Source organism: Zophobas morio, unplaced genomic scaffold (genome assembly GCF_036711695.1).
Source record: "Zophobas morio isolate AGI-343-1 ecotype UQ-CSIRO unplaced genomic scaffold, CSIRO_AGI_Zmor_V1 ptg000006l, whole genome shotgun sequence".
NCBI lineage: Eukaryota > Metazoa > Arthropoda > Insecta > Coleoptera > Tenebrionidae > Zophobas > Zophobas morio.
Genome location: NW_026972111.1, coordinates 17,986,404 through 18,011,263, shown reverse-complemented (window position 1 = coordinate 18,011,263; position 24,860 = coordinate 17,986,404). Strand labels below are relative to the sequence as shown.

Sequence of the window (24,860 nt, the reverse complement as noted above, 5' to 3'; positions counted from 1 at the left end):
TTATTGTTTTAGTTAATTGTACGTGGATTGAGACAATAGATTTTACTAGAAAATTCACACAGTTTGATATGTTTCATTAAATTAGGCACCGTGGCAGTTTTTTCCAAAGTTTAATTACTTTTATCCTAAAAAAAATCAGATTTATCAATGAACATGCACTATAACCAAGGTTAGTTAATAGAGAACAGGTTACCACATAAACGAGTATGTGGGCAAAATCGCTTACGGGGGAGGAGAGGTGTCAGCCCCATGTGACGTCAAAATGAGGTTGGTATTACTTGGGAATTTTTAGTAACTTGTAATTTTGAGTTGGTGTGACCGATCAGCTGATGCCTTTAATCTGTACGATCTGTACCGCTAAATCTGACGTTTGGTGTTAGTACTGCTACTCGTGTAACCCTATTTTGCCTCAAGGTTAGTTAATAGAGAATTTATTAAATGACTTTGCACTATAACTAAAGTCGCGATCTTTTCTATAGAACCACTCCCTAGTGTAAATTTTCAAAATTTGTTTGGTGTAAGTGACCTTGACGGGTTTCTGGGGGAAACATATGTGTCAAAAATTTGACAGGTTAGATGGCCCCATTGTCAATGTAGATATTTTATTTTAATAAATAGATGAACAGAATATACAGTCTGTACCGGATACAGTGCGGCATAGCTAAGGGCAACCGAAACATTCGTGTTGTTCTAATTTCGATTGCCATATCAACTGCCGCTACCAACTGCGTTCGGCGTAAAGTACTAGATGACAGGGCTACCAACTTGACTTTTTATCGAGTGGTTCCGTAGAAATGACCGCTACTGTATAACATTGGTTAACTTGTAGAAGATTATTGTATTAACTGAATTCGTAATGTGTTGTACATTCTGTTACGTTCATTTTAATTAAAAGATTATCTCCACCATTCCACCACTTAACATGATTTTTGTTATTTCACATTACATATAATTTTAATATAAACTATAAAAAGATAGTTTTTATTGACAAACGTTTGCTATAATTATTTGTTTGAACAAATTCGTAAGAAAACGTACTAATTCCCGTTCAAATGAAGCGTTTCTTGCCACCCAGCACGTGACACGTAGTCGGCCGTCCTTACCCCACTGATGCATAACCGCTCTACCTATTTCTCTCTTGTGTTGATTACACTCGCGCGCGTATGGAAACGTATACAAGGCTCCATCCACTCCTTTATTAGATCAATGGTTTTTAGTCGTTACAAGGGAATTTGCATTTCTTGTATTGAATGTTCTATGGGTAGGTCTATGTACAGTGTTGCCAGACGTAGCGGAATTTTGACCAAAGAGTGGCGTAGCGGCGATAGCGCAAAAAAACTGAAAATATAACGGAATTTTTCTAAGACCTGAAAGTTGAAAAATTCGAGGGTTTTTTGTGCATTTTGGCACTTTATATTGTATTTATACAAAATGTTATTTTGAATGGCGAGTGTAAACTTCGAAAATTTTAACTATTCAACTTATCAACACCCCATCCCCCTGTGACGACGTGATTTTTGCCTGTAGCGGCCTGTAGCGGAATCACAGTATATGCGGAATTTTCGACGACATGTAGCGTAATTTTATCATTTAACTCTGGCAACACTGCCTGTGTTGGTTCGGGTGGTTCAGTAGGTTAGGTAGGTTATTTTTGGGAGTTATTTTTCTACACAGTTTTTCTGAGGTTAGGTGACAACTCGACGAATTGATTATTGTATTCTCTGTTATTACCACTATTACTAACGATTCAGCTGTATTGTATATATTAACGGAGATTAACAAAATACAAAACTCCCGTCTTGTCGTGAGGTGCTAATGGTCAGAAATGAAATTGGTATTATTTTTGTTAAAATATCATCTTATTTATTAATAGAAAATTTCAGTATTGTTTAAGCAACGATCCAAACAAACCATGTCACGTTTTAACATTCAAGGAAATTACACTGATGTTGGACTGTGGTCTTTCTATGCAATCGGTCCTCAGTTTTGTTCCTTTGTCCTTTGTTCCATCAAGCAGGTTGCTCAATTTACCAAACTGGACGCCCAATGATGCCGCTGACTCTGATTTGGAAGGGGTATATTCACAAAGCCATATTTTTTTTTTAATATTGACTACAAATTTTAGGAATTGAAAGAGAACGGGGATCGAGTATTTGTTGATTCTCCACCAGAGTTTTGTCCTCCCCTGCACAAACTTATTGATTTTGCACAAGTGGATGTTATTTTAATATCCAATTATTTGTGTATGATGGCATTGCCCTTCATTACAGAACAAACAGGTTTTCAGGGCAGAGTTTATGCAACAGAACCAACGCTTCACATAGGGAGGCTATTATTAGAGGAACTTGTTAATTACATTGAGCAATGTCCTAAAGCTAATTTGGCAGTTCAGTGGAAAAATTTTATTCACAAGTTACCATACCCTTTGAGTGATTCATTTAAACCTAAATCTTGGAAACAATTATATGATATGAACAGTGTAAATGTGAGTCTTTCGAGGATACAAATGGTAGGATATAATGAAAAAATTGTAAGTGCATAATTGTGGTTTATATTTTTTGAATATAGTACCTATTTTTTTAAGGACATATATGGAGCATTAAATGTAATGCCATCTAGTTCAGGTTTTTGCCTTGGGTCTTCTAACTGGATCATTACGTCAGATCATGAAAAAATAGTTTACTTAAGTGGTTCAAGTACTTTGACAACGCACCCACGACCCATGGATCATCATTCCTTAAAAAACGCTGATGTTTTAATAATGACAGATCTCACACAAACACCCATTAGCAATCCAGACTCAATGTTGGGCGTTCTGTGTGTTGTTGTTGGATTAACTCTTCGTGGAGGTGGCAATGTGTTAATTCCATGTTATCCAACAGGAGTTGTTTATGATTTATTTGAGTGTCTGTCAGTTAAAATGCAAGATTTAGGAGTTTCAAATTGTCCCATGTTTTTTATTTCTCCTGTAGCTGACACGAGTTTAGCTTATTCAAATATTCTAGCAGAATGGTTATCTTCAGTGAAGCAAAATAAAGTTTATGTAACAGAAGAACCATTCCCCCATGGACTATTAGTAAAAAATAATAAACTGAAGCATTTTAAACATATTTATTCAGATGGATTTAGTACAGATTTCCAAGAGGTTTGTTTTTTTTTGCCAATATAAATGATTGTTATTTACAAAAATTATTTCTAGCCTTGTGTGGTTTTTTGTGGCCATCCATCACTGAGATTTGGCGATGTGGTACAATTCATTGAATTGTGGGGAAATAATCCAAGAAACTGCATTGTTTTCACAGGTAATTTCTTACTATTAAAAAAAATATTTTTAGAAGATTAGAAATATTTTGTATCTCCTTATTAGTGAGCAACTTTTGTTTGATCTTTAATTTTACAAAATTAAAAAGTACATCGCAGAATCTAAACCGTTTCAGTAGGGTATTTTGCGTTATGGATAATTTAACAAATATTTAGATCATTATGCTGCTCGGCAAAAGTGATGTTTGTTTCAAAACGTGTAGTCATATAGAAACAATTTCAGTCATTTCCAAAACATATCCATGTCAGGAGTAGTAAAGATCTGCTTAATATCTTCTTATTAGTGAGCCGTTTCTGAGGTAGTCGTTAAAATAAATTGGTTCTATAGAGCCTGACTCAAAAATAGTGCACTAACTCGATAACACATTGTTAAGGACTGTAGGATACATGAAATCGATCGGATTTCCATTATTCAAAATCATTTTTCATGACTTTATTCATAGTTTTTTCATTCTGTAATATTATAAAAACAGTTGATCCAAGGTTACTTTGACAGAACCTCCCTCGCTATCGAAGTACAGTCCAACAAATTCCGCTTCTTTGAAAAATTATAAAAAAAATAGTTTTCTGATAACCTGTATATTCATATATCAAAAACCAGGGGCGCCAATTTCAAGGAGATGCCGTCCGAAGACATACGGATAATATGAAATATGTTCAAAGCAAATAACAAACGGAAAAGAGTGTATTATTATCAGTGTACATGTAACTACTATTCTTCTCTATACGTCGAAAGAATGTCACGTTGAAATTCGTTTAATTTGAATGACTTGTCTCCTCAAAACAGGACTAAAATTGTTAATTAAATCACAATCGAATAATATGTTCTGAATATTATAATTCTTGTTTTATCATTAATATATAAAGATGTGCGTATTCTGACATTATTGAGAAAATGGGGTGACTCGTTCTTAATTTGGTCAAATTAAAATTTGTAATGACGTCATCAACATAGGTAGGACACAACCCTGGACTTCCGGTCCGAACTCCGCACTCCTATCAAGTAGACCACGACCGGGATATCTTATGCAAATGATCAACTGGTATTATACCGTGCATTATGTTTTTGCGCAAATTTGGACGGTTAATATTTTGTTTTTATAAGTGAACGTCAAATTGACGTAAGAAATTATTTAATGACTTTTCTCAATTGTGAACGTAGTAATGTCTCGTTGAGTTGGTATGGCGTTTTTTAATCACTATATATTAACGTCTTTCTATAAAACCTGATCCACTTATTGGAACATACTATACTAATCCAGTGGTTTGTATTATTACCTCTTGAGTAAAATTATGCCACACAAGTTGATTTACCGCCATAATTGCGAATTTTGTCATATACATTTTGAAATAAGTATGCATAAATACAGCTGGTTTCACAAAAAACGGGGAAAATGACAGTGACATGGACGTCATATTCTCATTGCTTTTCATTAATCCATGAAAACCTGATTTGCTCATCTTATCCCGTTTTTTGTGAAACCAGCTGTATAATATATTGTGCGCATCGAATATTTGTATCTATAGTACTGTATTTTTCTAACAAACCTGATCTAAAATATCAGAACGTTCGGCATCTTTTCAATGAACATCCTGTAAATCAATGTATTCCTAATAGAATCCTGATTTTATGTAGCACTTCCAAACATACATAAATATATTAGTTTTTAGATGTTTTAAATTTTCAAACAGACAATTATATTAAAATTAGAAGCGTAAATAATGCTGTTAAAATATATGATACCAAAGCATTACGATTGTTCCGTGCATTATTTTGAATTAAAATATTAAAATTGTATAATGTTTCTCCTACTTTGCTTTACAAAAAATTAGTACTTATGGTAATGTTAGCGCTAAGCTCTTATTCTCTTTATGGCATCCTGGTGGTATTGGGGGATGGGTAACTCGGTCCTGACCTTTTTGGTGTTTGGGTACCTACTTGGGTAACAACTGGACCCTTTCAAAAAAACTGATGAATGACGCAGTCTATTTTATTGGCCAAATCGAGAGCGGTTCACCCACATACAATAGTATTGTTATTAGTATTTCACTGCGACTATTTGATAACATGTGTCCTTGACAATGTCGTCCCAAATTTTTCGGAATAAATTCTATTTAAAATCTGCAAAATATGGTTCTACATTTGTGCTTTATCAATGTACGCATAGTTTTTAGAGTTACCTATACAGGATGACTAAAAAAAAATAATGATCGAGGCAATTTATTGTATTGATTAAGTTAAGAAGCACTCACTCCATTTTCCCGAACATGTGGCAATACTGTACTGCTGTTATTAGTATTACACTTGATCTATCCAAACTGATATACGGTCTTTGCAAAAATGTTGATGACATAATCATAAAATTTTGTCGTGGAAATACTCACCTACGGATACGAGTAGCATCTGTCTTTACCTGTATTGTAACAGTCTACACATATTTTTATTTTAACTTATAGGGATTATCAAAAAAAAAAAATTGAATTCGCAAAATTAAATTTTATAATTTTTCGAACGTTCTATTTATTCGTCTGTACTTCCGGAGCGAGGGAAGTTGTGGCTGCATAACTTTAGACCAATTTTTTTAAGAAGTTAGGAGCGTATCTTTCGACATGTCAGCTCACCAAGAGTAGGATTATCTATTATTAGGACCATTTGAAAGGAAAATTAGGGGAAAACCTATTCTGTTTAACCAATGGGCAGTTATGCCTCGATGTATCTCGATCACACATCACCCGAGAACTATCTTCAATATTATAGGAGATAAAACTTTCAATTAATTTACAATTTGCAACAAACTTGCGAACATAAGGTAACATTACATTTTTACTTCCCAAGTGTAGGGTAGGGAAGCATTGTAATAGGTTCCATCCATCGAAAACTAATTTCATATTTTCTCGATGTTTCATAACCTCTAAAGTATGAAAAAGTACGTCGCCCGTTTCCGTCTGTCTGTCATCTGTTGAAATTTACAGTAGACAGAAAATTTCAGAAACTATGGGGGTGATCATTACGAAATTTAATACTCCCTCTGTCCGAAAATATGGTATACGTTTTACAAAATTATTATAATTAACGAGTGATGACCAGCAAATTAATTAATTTTGTTTGCAACTTTTTTTTTAATAATGGAACATCATATAAATAGTGGACTGAGATTTACGTTCGTTTCTGTTAAAAAAGTGACCAAGAAAATTACTACAAAGAAGAATAATTAAATTAAATTAATTATTTATTATAATAAATAATAATAATATATTATAATAATCTAATTTATATAGCTATATAACTATATCTTATTTTACTTTACCTATATATTGTCCTATAAATGGATAAAGTCTGTTGGGCAATAAATTTATTTATTATTTAATTTTAAGTATAAAATTCCTCATCTTAGTAAATCCAAACTTTGTCGTGAGGGAAGGTTACCAACGAGATAAAAGGGAACAACAGACCATATTTTAAGAAATCTGAGTTAATTTTTAAAATTATAAATTATCTTCTTGACCAATTTCTATACGGCATTAAAACATCTATAAAGCATATTATTTGTTGTAACTTAATTGCTAGTGAGGATATAAAAGTTTTTTTTGAAAAAAATTCACGAAACTTGTGAACGAAAACAAAGAATAAACATGTATCTTTACGTCGAAAACGCAACTTTTTTTTAAATGGGATGATTACAGAAATAAATGAAGTTGCCCATGTCGAAGATTAAGTGAGCACATAAAACTGAAATCAAACAATGTGATAAAATCAAATTGTGAATTGGGAATGTGGTAGTATATTTGCTGGCGAAAAACGTCAGGAGTTAATGTACGCAGTTCCTTACATACTTCGATAATAATATCTATTTCTACTACCGTTCTTTTCAGTAATACATACCAAGGATGAATTAAAGTCATTTTTACATCAAACTTTTAATAGGTAATATCTATTTTTCATGCCACATTCTTTCATTAATGAACGATCGAAGGAAAAAGTCGATTCATCTTAAATATTTTAAGTTTAGAGAATTAATTTCCTGTTACTTTGAAAATCTCGATATGAAATGTAATTTTTGTCGATATGTTGAATGAAAATAATATTTACAATTTTAACACCAGTTTATTTTGCAATATTTCAGAACCAGATTTTGACTACATTGAAGCCTTAGCTCCGTATCAGCCGTTACAAATGAAGGTTGCCCATTGTGCTATAGACACTTCACTAAATTTCACACAAGCGAATAAGCTTATCAGAGATTTAAAACCGAACACTCTCGTTATCCCTGAGTGTTACACACAACCGCCCGTTTCTGCACCGAATTTGACAGATTATGTGATTGAAACGAGTTCAGATCGTACATTAATTCCCTACAAATGGGGAGAAGTGATTAACTTACCCTTAAAACGAAAACATGCTCAAGTTTTTATTGAGACAGGGGTGGCGCAAAAAATTGTACCGTTAGAAGTAAAACCAGGTATTTGTCTGTCAACTATAACAGGAACTTTGAACATTAAGGATAATATCCATAATATAAAGGTATACGTTGTTTCCGAAAATGTTGCATCTCAGTTAATCTGTCAAAATTAATTTCATCAATGTTCAGAACTCGAATTGTATATTGAATATTGTTGTATGAACAAAATAATTATTTACTTCGTGCTCATTCTGTTTTTTTGTAACAACTTTAAAAACTATTTTTGTAAATGCTGTTTTGTACTTTTATTGCTGACGCGGGTAGTAGTTTGGAGTACACAGATTATATGAGATAAAACATCCTATATATATTAACATTAAAACCATTTAATTTTATGTTTTGAAGGATTTGCCTTCTGCCATTGATAAGACTGAAAAATATGTTAAGTATGAATGGGGTAATTTAATTCTAAACGATTTTTTACAAAAACTAATGCAAGAAGGAATTAACGAACCAAAAGTTGAATCACATGGTTCAGTAATTGTTATACATTTGGTAAGATGTAATACAATTTTAAGCAAGTATCAACATTAAAATTTTGTTATAGCAAGACGAAGATGCACTGATCCAGTTGGAAGATAACAGCACACATGTAGTATGTAATGGGGATGATAACTTAAGAACTAAATTAAGGAACATTGTGCTACAATGTTTAAGGAAGTTTTAAATAAAAGTTTTTAACAAATGCAAATTGTTTTTTACACTCCGCTGCCACTTGTATCTCACTAACATGTGTTTTAACAATGTTTAACCTGATTTAGAAAATTCTTGGCGTTCCTGTTTTTTTCTTGCACCGTATAAGACATTCGTTTGATCAGTTGACGTTCGTAAGTTTTAAATTCATAATGATTTAAGATTTAGTGGATGTGAACTAGTATTGTGTGAACTCTTGGCATAGTGTAAAATCTGAGGAAGATAGTATACTAGTGGCAAGTAATGTTTATTACCCTTCTATTTATGAATAAACACCTGCACAGGAGCGAGATGAAGCCGAATCAAGCGAAGCGGTATTGAAAGTAGGACCAGGACCAGGTAGAGAAGCGTGCTCTGTGTTTGCGAGAATTATTTTATTAATGTTTTGTGTGCAAGTATCAATTTTTTCAGTCTTTTTACTGAAAAAATTGATACATTACAAAGGAAGTATTGTAATCGAATCCGTCGGCCGACTCTCTACTTTTACATTTTCTCGACCTTGTATGACCCCTAGAAGATGAAGAAATAGGTCTCCCGTTTCCGTCTGTCTGCCGTCCCGGATTTTTATTAGACAGATAATCTCCGAAAGTATTGGACCGATTGTTGCGAAATTTTATATTTATATTAGGAATATCATGTAGGTGGTAAAACACTAACCAAAATTTGCCTAATCATCCTCACCAATAATGTGATGACGTCACTTCAAAATTGTACATAGTAAATGGGTTTTAAATTGTATAAAATAACATACTCCTAAATGTGTAGTTTAGTTTATAAATTACACCTCTGCGACTATACATGGCGGACGTGATTAAACTACACATGTGAAACGTCCAGATTTTTTGAAAAAAAAAAAAAATTATGAAACATTTTGCAATTTAATTTGGAATCTGCAAAACCGAATGCTTTGAAATCTTGGAGATGTTTTACAGTTATCATACATAAGCATGGTAAATTTTTATTCAAAATGTATTTGCTCATCCCCCAAAATTTTGCTGAATATGTCCTATCTAAAATGTACAAAATATGATGAGTCTGTACTTGTGATTTATTATTGCATTCATATTTTTTAGAGTTTGATCGCTCAAAAAAAAATGAATGAGTCAATTTATTATATTGATTAAATCAGGAATAGTTCACTCCATTTTCCCGAAAATTTGGAGATACAACACTGTTATTTTTACAATGTACCATTGTAATGTCAAATCACAACTACAGACTAATCAAATTTTGCACATTTAAGATAGGATTTATTCAGCAAAATTAATTTTGAGGTGACGGCAGCATTTTAGTGAAAACGATTTTGGACGAAATTTGCAACACGAACTTTTGAATTATCTCCCTAAAAAAGGTTAAAAAAAACTAAAGTATGGAACTGTGCCTTCGTTATGTCTTCCTAAAAGCAAAACAATCAAACTTAATAACAACATGGGGTATAAAATTTAACATGGAGATCCCTATGGCCACTTTTAAAAATGATCCACACACACGGTTCAATAGTAGGTACATTGTATTTATTTTTAGTAGTTATTAAAAATTCTTATTTTTAAGTTCAGATTATGTGGTAAAATGTTTTTGTCAATTGTGTCGAAACCATTTTTTGTTCTATTAATAATAGATTGTTTTACAAGTAGTAAAAAGAGGTCGTTTTAATGGAAGGTTTAACTATCGAAGGGAGCGAAAAAGAAAAAACACATTTTTCTTATGTGTTGAACATGTTATTTTTTCGTGTACTCAGTTTTTCAAAGTTTAAAACAGAATTTCTAAAGTAGATTTCAATTTACGATAATTATGTTTGCGTTAAATGTGCTGCACAATTACCATAACAACAAGTATGTTCATGATAATCAAATAAAAACGTAAAAAAGCAAAAAATTGATAATTCTGAAGATCTTGGCATTTTCAGATAATCTGCAGAAGCCATTGCGGATGTAGTGCCCGTGAAATAGTAGGAAAAGTATGAAAGGGGTTACAAATACTTTGATGAATGATTGACAAGAACAAAAAATTCGAATAAAGCGGGCGAGACATCAGTTATGCTGAATGGTTGGAAAAGTGTTACTAACGAGGAAAATAGTACTTTTTATAATTATCTCCAAATTAAAGGCGCATCCGTTTTCCTAAGAACACGAGGTTAGTAAAAACAAATTAGTTTGTTTAAACGTTGTTAAATTAACCCCGAAAATGTACAATTTCTGATCTAAAATATGAAAAATAATTTTTGCAATCTCATCGTGACGTACGATGATGTCACTGTCACGTGAGCTACCAGATAAAAGGTCACATTTTCGATCCTTTCTGTTCAGTTTTGATTCCGGTCTGGTAGCAGCAACATTGGAGCTTCGTTTTGGGTTAAAAGTAGCACGTGTTCGCGAATTTCTAATTTATTATTAATAAATATTAGCGAAAATGTTTTGTGTTAAGTGCTGTGAACACGAAGGAAAGTGGATAGTTTTCCAAAAATGCCCGATTTTTTTTTAAATATGTTGTTAATAACATGCATTCAGGACTGATAAAGTACGCCTTTAGAATATACAAAGTACTGCGTTCATAATTCACAAAATACCGTATTCATCATTTTTAAAGTACGGCATCCAAATTTACAAAATACGGTGTCCTTCACCCATGCTATCAAACCTTAGTCCTCTCTTTTAATGGCAAGACGCACTCCAGACCTCCTCGTATTGTTTGGTTCTTGCTGGGCAACAGCAACGAGCGAGCAAAGTCATCGCTCTTTGGTGGCAAACGTGGAGAAATTTGTATATTGTAACTTTTATAATTGAAGCATTTTGTACTGTATATTGTATGTGTTACTAACTTAACTTGGGTCTTGCCAATTTAGCTCCAGTGGTGCAAATGCTTTGTTTTCATGGTGCATTTGCTTGAGTTTTAATTTTGCAACAGTGCATTCTTTGGTTCCGGGACTGAATTCTCCATGTCGTCAGACGCTCTGGCCTGGGGGGGTTCTGTTGGCCGTTAGACGCTGGGTCATCATCCTAAACGGATGAGGTTCATCATCCTAAAAGGATGAGGTCAGTCGGCCCTGTATCTATGCGGCTCCGTTCTCCCTTGGGCGTGTGAGCGCTGCGACCTATAGATTTCGTTTCGAGTTCCATCGGTGTGCTTGCTTGGGTATTAATTTTGCAACAGTGCATTCTTTGGTTCCGGGTTTGAATTCTCCATGTCGTCAGACGCTTTGGCCTGGGGGGGTTCTTTTGGCCCTTAGACGCTGGGTTGCATCGTTCTTTGAGAATGAGGTAAGACGACCTTGGATTTATGCGGCTGCGTTCTCCCTTGGGCGTGTGAGCGCTGCGACCAATAGATTTCGTCCCGAGTTCCATCGGTGTGCTTGCTTGGGTTTTCATTTTGCAACATTCTCAATTTTTGGTGCAATTTCTTCCGGTGGTGTATTGGGTACTAACTTTGCATTTGTATTGTATCTGAATTGTATCTGTATCTGTAGTGTATTCTGTATTGTAGCTAGATTGTAGGTACCTGTATTGTATTTCCGTTGTATTGTACTGTATAACGTTCTATCCCTCATTAACAATTCCTAGCCCTCTCCTTTCCTAGCGAGATCTGCTCCAGACCTTCCCGTGGTTCTTGCTGAGCATCAACTATCGAGGACAGAAAATTCAAATTCAAAACCAGCAAAGTTTCACAAAAATCATGAAAATCGCTCGTTGGTGGCCAACGTGGAGCAAAAGAGACTTTTGTAACTCAACTAACTTTGTTAACTTTGTATTCTTAAGGAAACAAAAATATATTACATTTAATTTATTATTTATAAGGACAAATAGTCATTTGCCACACCGATGCTCATTTTTAGATTAAATGCTCACAAAACGCGTAGATGTTCAATTTGTGTCCGGGGAGATACAATGTTTGCGAGTAGGTACTGCATACTTCGAATATGAGTATCTACTCAGTTTTATTCATACCACCCAATGTCTCGTTTCAATGTTTGACTATTATGTTGATTATGAGCACAACGCTGATCAACTTCCGTATCCGAATTACCCATGAAATAAATCATTGCGATTTGCACCTGAGGTAGTTCGTCGCACATTTCGATTGACTTCGTGGACGTATGTCAGCTTGTCGTCTTCTCGGCATAAAACGACACAGAATTATTTTCACCGTCAATCAAATCTGTAAATTTTGTCTTGAGAATTTTAAAATATTGAAAATTTCAAATTAAATCCTCGAATAACGGTAAAGTTTGAGGTTTTGTCGAAACCAACAAAGTGAATATACGTAAATAGAATGGCAGATCAAAATTAATAAGAAACTTTCGCAATGCGTAACTAAATTCACTTTAACGAACACTTTTCTTAAAATAAACGACGTTTCTTGTTACGAAAAAACAAACGACTTGAAATGCAATACTTTTCACAATCGCACGGAAGAAATAGTTTTGTATGACACGTCAGTTAGGCGACAGGTCCGTCAGAAACGCCAACTATTCAAATTCATTCGAAGTGGCGATTCCCATGCAAAATTTTTATTTTTTTTTTAATCTTTTAGCCGTCTTATTTTTTATAAATTTTCTTACATATAAACCTTGTCCTGACAATAAGGAACACGTAAAAAAAAGAATCGTCCAATTCGGTGCAGCCGTTCTGAAGTTATGAGTGTACATACATTTCGGCGATTCATTTTTATTAATATAGATAGATAGATAGAGGTTGTACATACAACACACTTTTTTAAATACATAAACAATTATAACTGTAAAAAATTGGTCTAAAGAGTTTAGACAGTACTTCCCTCGCTGTCGGAAACTTGACGACTGCATGGCTATTGTGTTTTTTTCTCATTACATTTTTGTAGTGGGAATTAAAAAAAAATTGCGATGACGTCATCAACATTTTTGCAAGGACACGTATATCAGTTGGGATAGATGTAGTGTAATACTAAGAATAAAATTATTGTATTCCCAAATTTTCGGGAAAATGAATTGGGTCGCTTTGAATATTGATTTTTTATAATCAATAAAATAACGAAACAATTTACTCACCTATACGGCAACTGAAAATCGTTTATGTATAAACATTCTTAATTTAAGATGACAAGCGTAACAGCATACGTGAGAGTCAAACAGAGAAACTGTAAACAAAACGACCATCGGTTTTATTGCTTCGACTTCCGCTTATTATATAAAACATTGGGTTTTATTTTAATTCTTGACGGTGAAATTCACAATTGGTTGATTATAAACATGTCTATTTCACATTCGCGGAACCAAGTGAGCGCATAAAACAAATGCAGGTCTGTAATGTTAAAGTCGATGTAAATAAGTGTGCTACCCTTATGTTTCAACCGAGTTTTTCCTTTAACAAATTTTGTGTCTACCAAATTGGGTTGGTTGGGGTGTAATACTAATAATAAGTGTTGCCTTTAATTTAATCAATAAAATAAATTGACTTCATTAATTTTTTTGAACCACCTCTTAAGAAAATCTAAAAAATATGAATGGAATGATAAATCACAAGTACAAACTCATCATATTTTTTGCATTTTTGATAGGATTTATTCAGCAAAATTTAAGGGTGACGTCATCAATTTTTTTAGGAGGGATGAACAAATACATTTTGAACAAAAGTTTACCATGCTTATAATAACTTTAAAATATTCCCAAGATTTCAAAGCATTCGGTTTTGTAATTCCTGATTAAATCGATAAAATAAATTCACGCCTTCATTAATTTTTTTGAGTCACCCTGCATATGCAAATCCAAAAATATGAATGGAATGATAAATCACAAGTACAGACTCATCATATTTTGTACATTTTAGATACGATTTATTCGGCAAACTTTTGAGCTGACGTCATCAGTTTTTTGTAGAAGATAACCAAATATATTATGACTAAAAATTTATTATGCTCTTTATAACCTTAAAACATCTGCAAGATTTCAAAGCATTCGGTTTTGTAGTTCCTGATTAAATCAATAAAATAAATTTACGCATTCATTAATTTTTTTGAGTCACCCTGTATATGCAAATCGAAAAAATTTGAATGGAATGATAAATCACAAGAAGAGACTCACCATATTTTGTACATTTTAGATAGGATTTATTCAGCAAAATTTTGTGGTGACGTCATAAATTTTTTACGGGGGACGACCAAATACATTTTGATCAAAAATTTACCATGCTTATGATAATTTTAAAATATCTTCAAGATTTCGAAGCATTCGGTTTTGTAGTTCCTGAGTAAATCAGTAAAATAAATTTACGCTTTCATTTATTTTCTTGAATCACCCTGTATATGCAAATCCAAAAAATATGAATGGAGTGATAGATCACAAGTACAGACTGATCATATTTTGTACATTTTAGATATGATTTATTCGGCAAATTTTCGAGCTGACGTCATCAAGTTTTTGGAGGGGATAAGCAAATATATTTTGACTAAACATTTATTATGCTCTTTATAACCTTAAAACATCTGCAAGATGTCAGAGCATTCCGTTTTGTAGTTCCTGATTAAATCAATAAAATATATTTACGCATTCATTAATTTTTTTGAGTCACTCTGTATATGCAAATCCAAAAAATATGAATGGAGTGATAAATGACAAGTACAGACTCATCATATTTTGTACATTTTAGATATGATTTATTCCACAAACTTTTGAGCTGACGTCATCAAGTTTTTGGAGGGGATAAGCAAATATCTTTTGACTAAAGATTTATGATGCTCTTTATAGCCTTAAAACATCTGCAACATTTCAAAGCATTCTGGTTAGCAGATAAAAAATTAAATTTCAAAATGTTGTTTTATAATTTTGATTTTTTTTCCAAAAATCTGGACGTTTCGGGTGAAAAGTCGATTCAGAGTTGTAAACTACATGTGTAGGACTATGTTATTTTATACAATTGAAAACCCATTTACTATGTACAATTTTGAAGTGACGTCATCGCATTAGTGGTGGGGATGATTAGACAAATTTTGGTTAGCGTTTTACCATCTACATGATATTCTTAATATAAGTACAAAATTTCACAACAATCGGTCGAGTACTTTCGGAGATTATCTGTCTAATAAAAATCCGGGACAACAGACGGACAGACGGACAGACGGACGGACAGACGGACAGACGGACAGACAGACGGAAATGGGAGACCTATTTCTTCGTCTTCTAGGGGTCATGAAAGATCGAGAAAACGTAAAAGTAGAGAGTCGGCCGACGGACTCGATTACAATACTTCCTTTGCTTACGCTCGGGAAGTAAAATTAAAAATATTAGTGATTATTCGTGCTTTTGTGTTGAAATTCCAATAGTTCTACTCTCTGAGTGACGTCATGCGCGAACTGGTCTCATTTTGAGCCGCACGAGTATCATACCTTGAGAATTATTGTATCATGGATCCAACGGGTAGTAGGCTAGTGCGGATAAATAAATTCGACCGACCAGCTTTAGATATAATAAAACTCTTGTCCTGGACCTCGTGAACGACATATAGTGATAATCTCTGAAAGTACTGGACCGATTGTTGTGAAATTTTGTACTTATATTAGGAATATCATGTAGATGGTAAAACGCTAACCAAAATTTGTCTAATCATCCCCACCACTAATGCGATGACGTCACTTCAAAATTGTACATAGTAAATGGGTTTTAAATTGTATAAAATAACATAGTCCTACACATGTAGTTTACGACTCCGAATTGAGTTTTTACCCGAAACGTCCAGATTTTTGGAAAAAAAAATCAAAATTATAAAACAATATTTTGCAATTTAATTTTAAATCTGCTAATCCGAATGTTTTGAAATGTTGTAGATGTTTTATAAAGAGCATCATAAATCTTTAGTCAAAATATATTTAGTTATCCCCTCCAAAAAATTGATGACGTCAGCTCAAAAGTTTGCCGAATAATCTTATCTAAAATGTACAAAATATGATGAGTCTCTTCTTGTAATTTATCATTCCATTCATATTTTTTGAATTTGCATATACAGTTTTATGCTTAATAAGTTGGCCTTATGTATAAAAAACTTAACCACTTTGATATAACAAAGTTTTAATTGTTAATTTTCTTTTTAAATATAATAGCAATTTGAACGTGCGCTGCTAATTTGAAAAACGGGTTGAATTGTCAAAGAAAACATTCATTAAACTCAATTTTTTTTATTTGGAAGTCTGTCAAACTTAGTGGTCCACTTTTCTATGGCCGCGGCTGTATTTACCGTTAATCTGATCGTTTTAAAGCAAACCGCCCCCTCCTAGTTTTTTTGCAGTTTTTATTTATATTTTTACTTCCCGAGCGTAAGCAAAGGAAGTATTGTAATCGAGTCCGTCGGCCGACTCTCTACTTTTACGTTTTCTCGATCTTTCATGACCCCTAGAAGACGAAGAAATAGGTCTCCCATTTCCGTCTGTCTGTCCGTCCGTCTGTCCGTCCGTCCGTCTGTCCGTCTGTTGTCCCGGATTTTTATTAGACAGATAATCTCCGAAAGTACTCGACCGATTGTTGTGAAATTTTGTACTTATATTAAGAATATCATGTAGATGGTAAAACGCTAACCAAAATTTGTCTAATCATCCCCACCACTAATGCGATGACGTCACTTCAAAATTGTACATAGTAAATGGGTTTTCAATTGTATAAAATAACATAGTCCTACACATGTAGTTTACAACTCTGAATCGACTTTTCACCCGAAACGTCCAGATTTTTGGAAAAAAAATCAAAATTATAAAACAACATTTTGAAATTTAATTTTTAATCTGCTAACCAGAATGCTTTGAAATGTTGCAGATGTTTTAAGGCTATAAAGAGCATCATAAATCTTTAGTCAAAAAATATTTGCTTACCCCCTCCAAAAACTTGATGACGTCAGCTCAAAAGTTTGTGGAATAAATCATATCTAAAATGTACAAAATATGATGAGTCTGTACTTGTGATCTATCACTCCATTCATATTTTTTGGATTTGCATATACAGAGTGACTCAAAAAAATTAATGAATGCGTAAATATATTTTATTGATTTAATCAGGAACTACAAAACCGAATGCTCTGAAATCTTGCAGATGTTTTAAGGTCATAAAGAGCATAATAAATGTTTAGTCAAAATATATTTGCTTATCCCCTCCAAAAACTTGATGACGTCAGCTCGAAAGTTTGCCGAATAAATCATATCTAAAATGTACAAAATATGATGAGCCTGCACTTGTCATTTATCACTCCATTCATATTTTTTGGATTTGCATATACAGAGTGACTCAAAAAAATTAATGAATGCGTAAATATATTTTATTGATTTAATCAGGAACTACAAAACGGAATGCTCTGACATCTTGCAGATGTTTGAAGGTTATAAAGAGCATAATAAATGTTTAGTCAAAATATATTTGCTTATCCCCTCCAAAAACTTGATGACGTCAGCTCGAAAATTTGCCGAATAAATCATATCTAAAATGTACAAAATATGATCAGTCTGTACTTGTGATCTATCACTCCATTCATATTTTTTGGATTTGCATATACAGGGTGATTCAAGAAAATAAATTAAAGCGTAAATTTATTTTACTGATTTACTCAGGAACTACAAAACCGAATGCTTCGAAATCTTGAAGATATTTTAAAATTATCATAAGCATGGTAAATTTTTGATCAAAATGTATTTGGTCGTCCCCCCTAAAAAATTTATGACGTCACCACAAAATTTTGCTGAATAAATCCTATCTAAAATGTACAAAATATGGTGAGTCTCTTCTTGTGATTTATCATTCCATTCAAATTTTTTCGATTTGCATATACAGGGTGACTCAAAAAAATTAATGAATGCGTAAATTAATTTTATTGATTTAATCAGGAACTACAAAACCGAATGCTTTGAAATCTTGCAGATGTTTTAAGGTTATAAAGAGCATAATAAATTTTTAGTCAAAATATATTTGGTTATCTTCTACAAAAAACTGATGACGTCAGCTCAAAAGTTTGCCGAATAAATCGTATCTAAAATGTACAAAATATGATGAGTTTGTACTTGTGATTTATCATTCCATTCATATTTTTGGATTTGCATATGCAGGGTGACTCAAAAAAATTAATGAAGGCGTGAATTTATTTTATCGATTTAATCAGGAATTACAAAACCGAATGCTTTGAAATCTTGGGAATATTTTAATGTTATTAAAAAAATTGATGACGTCACCCTTAAATTTTGCTGAATAAATCCTATCTAAAATGCAAAAAATATGATGAGTTTGTACTTGTGATTTATCATTCCATTCATATTTTTTAGATTTTCTTAAGAGGTGGTTCAAAAAAATTAATGAAGTCAATTTATTTTATTGATTAAATTAAAGGCAACACTTATTATTAGTATTACACCCCAACCAACCCAATTTGGTAGACACAAAATTTGTTAAAGGAAAAACTCGGTTGAAACATAAGGGTAGCATCGCTTATTTACATCGACTTTAACATTACAGACCTGCATTTGTTTTATGCGATCACTTGGTTCCGCGAATGTGAAATAGACATGTTTATAATCAACCAATTGTGAATTTCACCGTCAAGAATTAAAATAAAACCCAATGTTTTATATAATAAGCGGAAGTCGAAGCAATAAAACCGATGGTCGTTTTGTTTACAGTTTCTCTGTTTGACTTTCACGTATGCTGTTACGCTTGTCATCTTAAATTAAGAATGTTTATACATAAACGATTTTCAGTTGCCGTATACGCGAGTAAATTGTTTCGTTATTTTATTGATTATAAAAAATCAATATTCAAAACGACCCAATTCATTTTCCCGAAAATTTGGGAATACAATAATTTTATTCTTAGAATTACACTACATCTATCCCAACTGATATACGTGTCCTTGCAAAAATGTTGATGCCGTCATCGCAATTTTTTTTAAATTCCCACTACAAAAATGTAATGAGAAAAGAACACAATAGCCATGCAGTCGTCAAGTTTCCGACAGCGAGGGAAGTACTGTCTAAACTCTTTAGACCAATTTTTTAACTTATTTTTTATGGATTATTTTTTTATAAATTATCATTTCTTTGCTGAAACATTACATAAATTAGTAGAGATGAAATATCAACCCTGTGTTACGCTACAAATGTAATAAAAAAAATATAATAACACTGTATTTTGTATTTCACATGTAGTAGAAGAATACAAAGATGTAAATGCTGTTTAATACTGCGAATACACTTTTAAACCACAAATCACATTATATACTATAGGTATATTCCAAGATCAAATGTGATAACTTACAGTCTGGGTGGGGACTCTGACTGGTCAAAATTGTCAGATTCAAAAATTTCTGCATTCCTACACTTTGTACTGTTAACTTTTTAGAGCAATCATCAAATACATTTTTTGATAAGTCTATACCACTCTTTTGATAAAAAGGTTGTTTCTGGAAAAAAAACTTTACTTGTCTCCTAGAACTTCTACTAGTAGTAATTTCATTCACTTATTTTAACCAGTCAAAATCTATGCGAAATCTCAGCCCCTTTTACAATACAATGTACACTGTTATCCAGAAAAATTTTAATACTGGCCTTTGATAATAATTTACGCACAAATATTTTTGAAGAAGAGAAAGGTAACAATATACTTTTTGCATAGCTCTATCCCAAATCATTACTGGAAACAGTTAGTGCTTAATATTTTTCTGAACAACACCAATATGTAAGGAACAAGAGACCTGCAGCGCATACGTACGTGTACATAACGACTGCAAATGGAAACGACAGAATTATGAAAAATTGAATTCACTATTTACAGTTTAAAGATTATGCTACATAATTATTTGTATCGTTACGTTACATTCCATAGTTTGACCAAGATTTAATAATATATTAAATCATTGTTACACTCACATACACAATGAAATAGAACTATGAATATCACATGCAGGTACCGTTTTGCAATAACCTTTGTCTCTCTTTTGTAAAACTAATAACGGCGCCAGAGGAGTCACAGGTCAGTGAAAGATCTCTCTAAATTGTACTTTGTCTGTAGGTACTACATCTCTTAAGCATAATTTACAAGAAACGCATAAAATTTTTTTTTTTTGATTTCATGTTATGTATTATAGCTTTCCTCACTCCTGAAGTGCGATCAAATAAATTTAGTGTTTTTTTTTAAGTGGTCCATGACGAAAGCCACGACTTTTGCTTATTACCAAGCGCCTAATGATTTGAGCGGTCGACCGCTTGTTGTACGTTCCTTTTATATTAGTATACACAATTTTGATTTGTTTGCGAAAATCTGGATGCCTAGGGTAAAAGCTCAAGACGCATTCATAAAACAAGTACAGGGGTATATTATTTTACAAAATTTAAATAGCATTTACCACGCAAAATTTTGAGGCGATGTGATCAAATTGTTATTGAGGATGATCCGACAAATTTTGGTTTACTACAGGGATCATCAAAATGTCGAGAAAACTGAAGCAGCCACTGGTCATTCGCCGGATGGACTCTGTTACAATGCTTCCTTAGCTTATGTTCAGAGAAGTAAAAATATCAACTTTTCAATTAAAGGGAATGCTGCAAGTTATGATAAAATGTGCTAATTTAGGTGCAAGTCATCTTAAAAATAAACTGAGCTATCAATTCAATTAATTTATATATGTCGCAATTTTATTTTTTGTTTATGAATTATATTTATTTACTCAAATTAATTACTATATATTCATTAAAAAAAATCCGTTTAGATTTCAACTCTTTACTCTTAAACAAAATTATTTATTTGGATATGGGAACAATGTTTTAACTTGTAAAAATTATGAAAGATTTTTAGATAACAGGCAACTGCAACTAGTTGTGATAACTTGTACTTTTAACGAAAAATAATTACCAACAGAGATGCTAGTTTTAAATTTTAATGGAAATTTCAGGATCCACTGTGCCTGTCTAAAATTCACTCTAGCGCCATTACAAGGTATAAACATATTTAATGACAAAATACAAATGTTTGTACCTAATCATTCCTGCAAAATATGAATGTAATAAGTTACCAGGACTGAATGTAGCAGTAAGTATACCTCAAAACATGGACCGCATTTTCCAATATACAGCCAAGGCACATAAATATGTAGAACACCAATATGTTAACATAAGCAAACATAGCGATAATGAAAAATGTTTTCCTGTAACTGTTTCAAACACTGTCCATGGCGTGTTCATATGCCTAAAGTTAGCTTCATATCTAAATTTAGATTTGTGTTTTGTTTAGGTACACAAACTGCGGTGAATTCAAGAGGTTAAGTGTGAAGCGCACCACACTTGCAATAAATATACAATAATTGAAGAAAAACTTCCAAGTCATAAATAGATATTGAAAAATAGTCTGAAAAAGCAAATTAAACTCTAAAGCTAATCTCAGCGTTTATTTGTAGGAAATTTTCAATTTGAGAAATGAAATTTTAACAATGCGTATGTCTATGTGTAAAACATATTTTTGAGACGCTAACCAGATTAATTTTAAAAGTGGTGTTGAGTAATGTTACAACAGACATTCATCTGTTATGGTTTCGTCAATTACAAATAATTTAATTAAAACAGTGCTAAAATGCTATAGAATGGTAAATGCGGTAATCACCAGCATAGTGATATAGTTGATCTAAGTCGTCCGGATATAATAATTTACAATAATTTGAAAACTGTCAAATTAATGGAATATAGTAAATACACGTGGAAGAGTTAAAATTTACATTTTCCATTGTTAATGATTGTCCTTAGAAAATCATAGGTACAGAGACGGAAATTTAAAGTCAGGAATCAAGTTACCATTCCCATGACTGTTTCACCAATTTTGGTAAACCAGGCTTTTATTAATACTTTACTATTTCCACAGTGATTTGAAATTTTCTTTATGTTTCACGCAATCATAACAACGTCATTTATGACACTTGCAACTGTCCATAATCCACTACATTATTGAACTGTTAAGAAATTTGGACTGCAGCACAATTATTCATTTGACCGTGGCAACGGTCTACTAAATATTATTATGAATTTTAAAATGGATGTGAAAGTTGCAACAAAAAAATTCTATTGAGTCAAACATAAAGCTATGTAAAGTAAATAATGCGTTTTAATTGTATTTGCGTCCAATAAAGCTAAGCATTATTTACTTGTACCATAAATAGCCTTATGAAACAATACAGTAATACCCACAGTCAACAAAAAGTGCTGCCCGACTTTAACTCTACGTCACTATACATTTTCAACGTTAAAATTTTGAAATGTTTGCAAAGCTACTGATTTAAAATAATTCAGGCACGTTTTTTCTTTTTTACTTTATGGTATGGTATTAAACTAACTTGATTCTAAAGGAATGTAAAAGCATGTATTTAAATTTAAATGTTTTTGGAAACAATGCCAAAAGTACGAGAAATGGTCAAATCACAATTTGTGAATTATATCTTTTAACATTTAATGATAGATAACACTTTTTACAAAAAATTCACCCTGCCTCTGTACAGCTTATAAATTGATTTCGTTACGAAAAATTTCAAAAAATATTGGCATTGGGCCATGATAAATTATATTTATCAGTTCCCCATAAAATCTTCACACTAATAAAATTTATAAAAAGAGCCGATATATATGTATATATGAAAGAATAATAATTTGAGTCTCCTGTGAATTAAGTGACTGCTTTTTCATACGAAGGCGGAGGGGAGTCCTGTATAACTTGCACAGTTTCAGTACCATTTTGTGAAGGCAACATGATGGCAATGTGGTATGGAGGAGGTGGCAATTCTGCAGAATCGGGCGGTATGAGAGAGCTTGGCACTTGATTGTTGTGAGTTTCTTCCATTTGTTGATCAATACTGGGAGCAGCTGTCACATTCTCTCTTGGTGGAGTATTTGCTGTTGCAGTAATGGCTTCATACAATGAAACCAATCCTCCTATTATTAGAATTATAACAAGAAGGGAACAAAATGCAAACGCCTCCATGCCTATGTTAACCTGTTGAACCAACAATAGAAATGTAATTTATTCAATAAGGTCCAACATACCCCATGAAAGTAATATTTGGCACCAGCTAAAAAGAAAGTTACTATGGCAAAAAAGACCCAAACACCACATTTTAATTTTGCCGTTGGAGTACCATTTCGACGAGGTGTGGGCGAATGAACCTGACCTGTACTGATCATTTCCACTGTACGGCCCATCTGCGAATTATTTCGAATACTACTATTTGCACCACTAAAAGAACAATTTATGAAACTATATTATTGCTTTATTTTGCCAAGGACACAAGTTTACTTGTAATACACAGATGGCTGACACTGAACAGGGTTCCGAGCGTGGAAACCAGAGGATCTTGCATATCTCAAACCACCATTAGCTACACTCTCAATAGACTGAAATCGATGTACTGGAGTTACCATCGGTTTAGGATGAAAACCGCCACACAAAAATCTCTGACTACGACCGTATCCTAACAGAAATGTTTTTATAAAAAAAAGCATGCACAAAATATATGAAGATAATAAACGTATTACCAGAGAGTGACGGAGGCACCAGATGTCTTCCGCTAAACCCACATCCTTGACTGCGTTTATCAATCCAAAAATGCATGTGGGATACACTGTCTAAATGATGTTTTGCTTTCCAACTGCTCTCATATTTAACAACATAGATATTTCACTAAATCATGGCATGTTGACGGAAACAACATCCATACCCATACAACCTTAAAATAATACAAATTCCAGCGTTGCCTTAACTTTTACACAATTACTCACTGAAGTGCTCTGCATCATTGACACTGTCTGTAGGAAAAACATGTTAACTGTCAAATATGCGGCATACGATAATGTTTGGTATGTGTAAATCATATTTAAAAAAAAACGTTTTGTTTTTTTCAAGTACTCTGTACTAGTACATCTATTCACGTAAAGCGGAAAGTCTTAATCAGTAACTTCTTTGTAATATCAGCGATTCACTGCTTATATACATATAATACTACCAATACCAACGAGAGTTACTAATTAACACAGAACAGAACACCGGGAGAGAGTTAGCCAACTACCTGCACTACACACGATGTATGTTTACGAATAGTCACTGAAATGACAGAATACTGGAACCACCATGAGCCCAAAACAAAACAGCGGAAACATATCAAACACCCAAAAGTACGCCTTGTGGCCTCTGTCACTTGTCACCACAGACAGAGAACATACCACAGACGTGATTCCACCCAACGATATTGAATAAGTATAGATAGAAAATGCCGTCGCCAGTCATATTTGGTAATGTTAGGAGAAAACATTGTGTAATGGAAAATCATGTGAATAATGTAGTTTGATTAAACACTAAAGCGAAACCGCCAAAACTAGCGGAAACACTCCACTCGGGAACACAGCCTGTTACATCACTGTGAC

At 33.0% G+C, this 24,860-nt stretch overlaps 2 protein-coding genes across 5 annotated transcripts; one reads left to right on the top strand and one right to left on the bottom strand.

Annotated features, from left to right (window-relative positions):
• The first annotated feature begins 1,323 nt into the window (after nucleotides 1-1,323).
• On the top strand, nucleotides 1,324-8,466 carry LOC135123757 (integrator complex subunit 9). 3 transcript variants are annotated; one of them, XM_064048637.1, is made up of 9 exons: nucleotides 1,324-1,631; nucleotides 1,690-1,834; nucleotides 1,884-2,075; nucleotides 2,126-2,530; nucleotides 2,585-3,145; nucleotides 3,200-3,302; nucleotides 7,446-7,843; nucleotides 8,127-8,276; nucleotides 8,329-8,466. In XM_064048637.1, the coding sequence occupies exons 2-9, from the start codon at nucleotides 1,826-1,828 to the stop codon at nucleotides 8,446-8,448; spliced, it is 1,938 nt and encodes a 645-aa protein (XP_063904707.1). In that variant the 5' UTR covers nucleotides 1,324-1,631; nucleotides 1,690-1,825; the 3' UTR covers nucleotides 8,449-8,466. The 3 variants fall into 3 exon arrangements, with proteins under 3 accessions (XP_063904707.1, XP_063904706.1, XP_063904705.1); XM_064048636.1 differs by having other exon boundaries at nucleotides 1,324-1,635; XM_064048635.1 differs by having other exon boundaries at nucleotides 1,324-1,834.
• Nucleotides 8,467-19,584: 11,118 nt separating this feature from the next.
• LOC135123751 (uncharacterized) lies at nucleotides 19,585-24,827 on the bottom strand. Of its 2 annotated transcripts, XM_064048630.1 has the most exons (6): nucleotides 24,506-24,827; nucleotides 24,219-24,245; nucleotides 23,976-24,166; nucleotides 23,737-23,911; nucleotides 23,487-23,676; nucleotides 19,585-23,436 (listed from the first exon to the last, which is right to left on the bottom strand). In XM_064048630.1, the coding sequence occupies exons 3-6, from the start codon at nucleotides 24,049-24,051 to the stop codon at nucleotides 23,110-23,112; spliced, it is 768 nt and encodes a 255-aa protein (XP_063904700.1). In that variant the 5' UTR covers nucleotides 24,052-24,166; nucleotides 24,219-24,245; nucleotides 24,506-24,827; the 3' UTR covers nucleotides 19,585-23,109. The 2 variants fall into 2 exon arrangements, with proteins under 2 accessions (XP_063904700.1, XP_063904699.1); XM_064048629.1 differs by having other exon boundaries at nucleotides 24,219-24,827.
• Nucleotides 24,828-24,860: the final 33 nt, after the last annotated feature.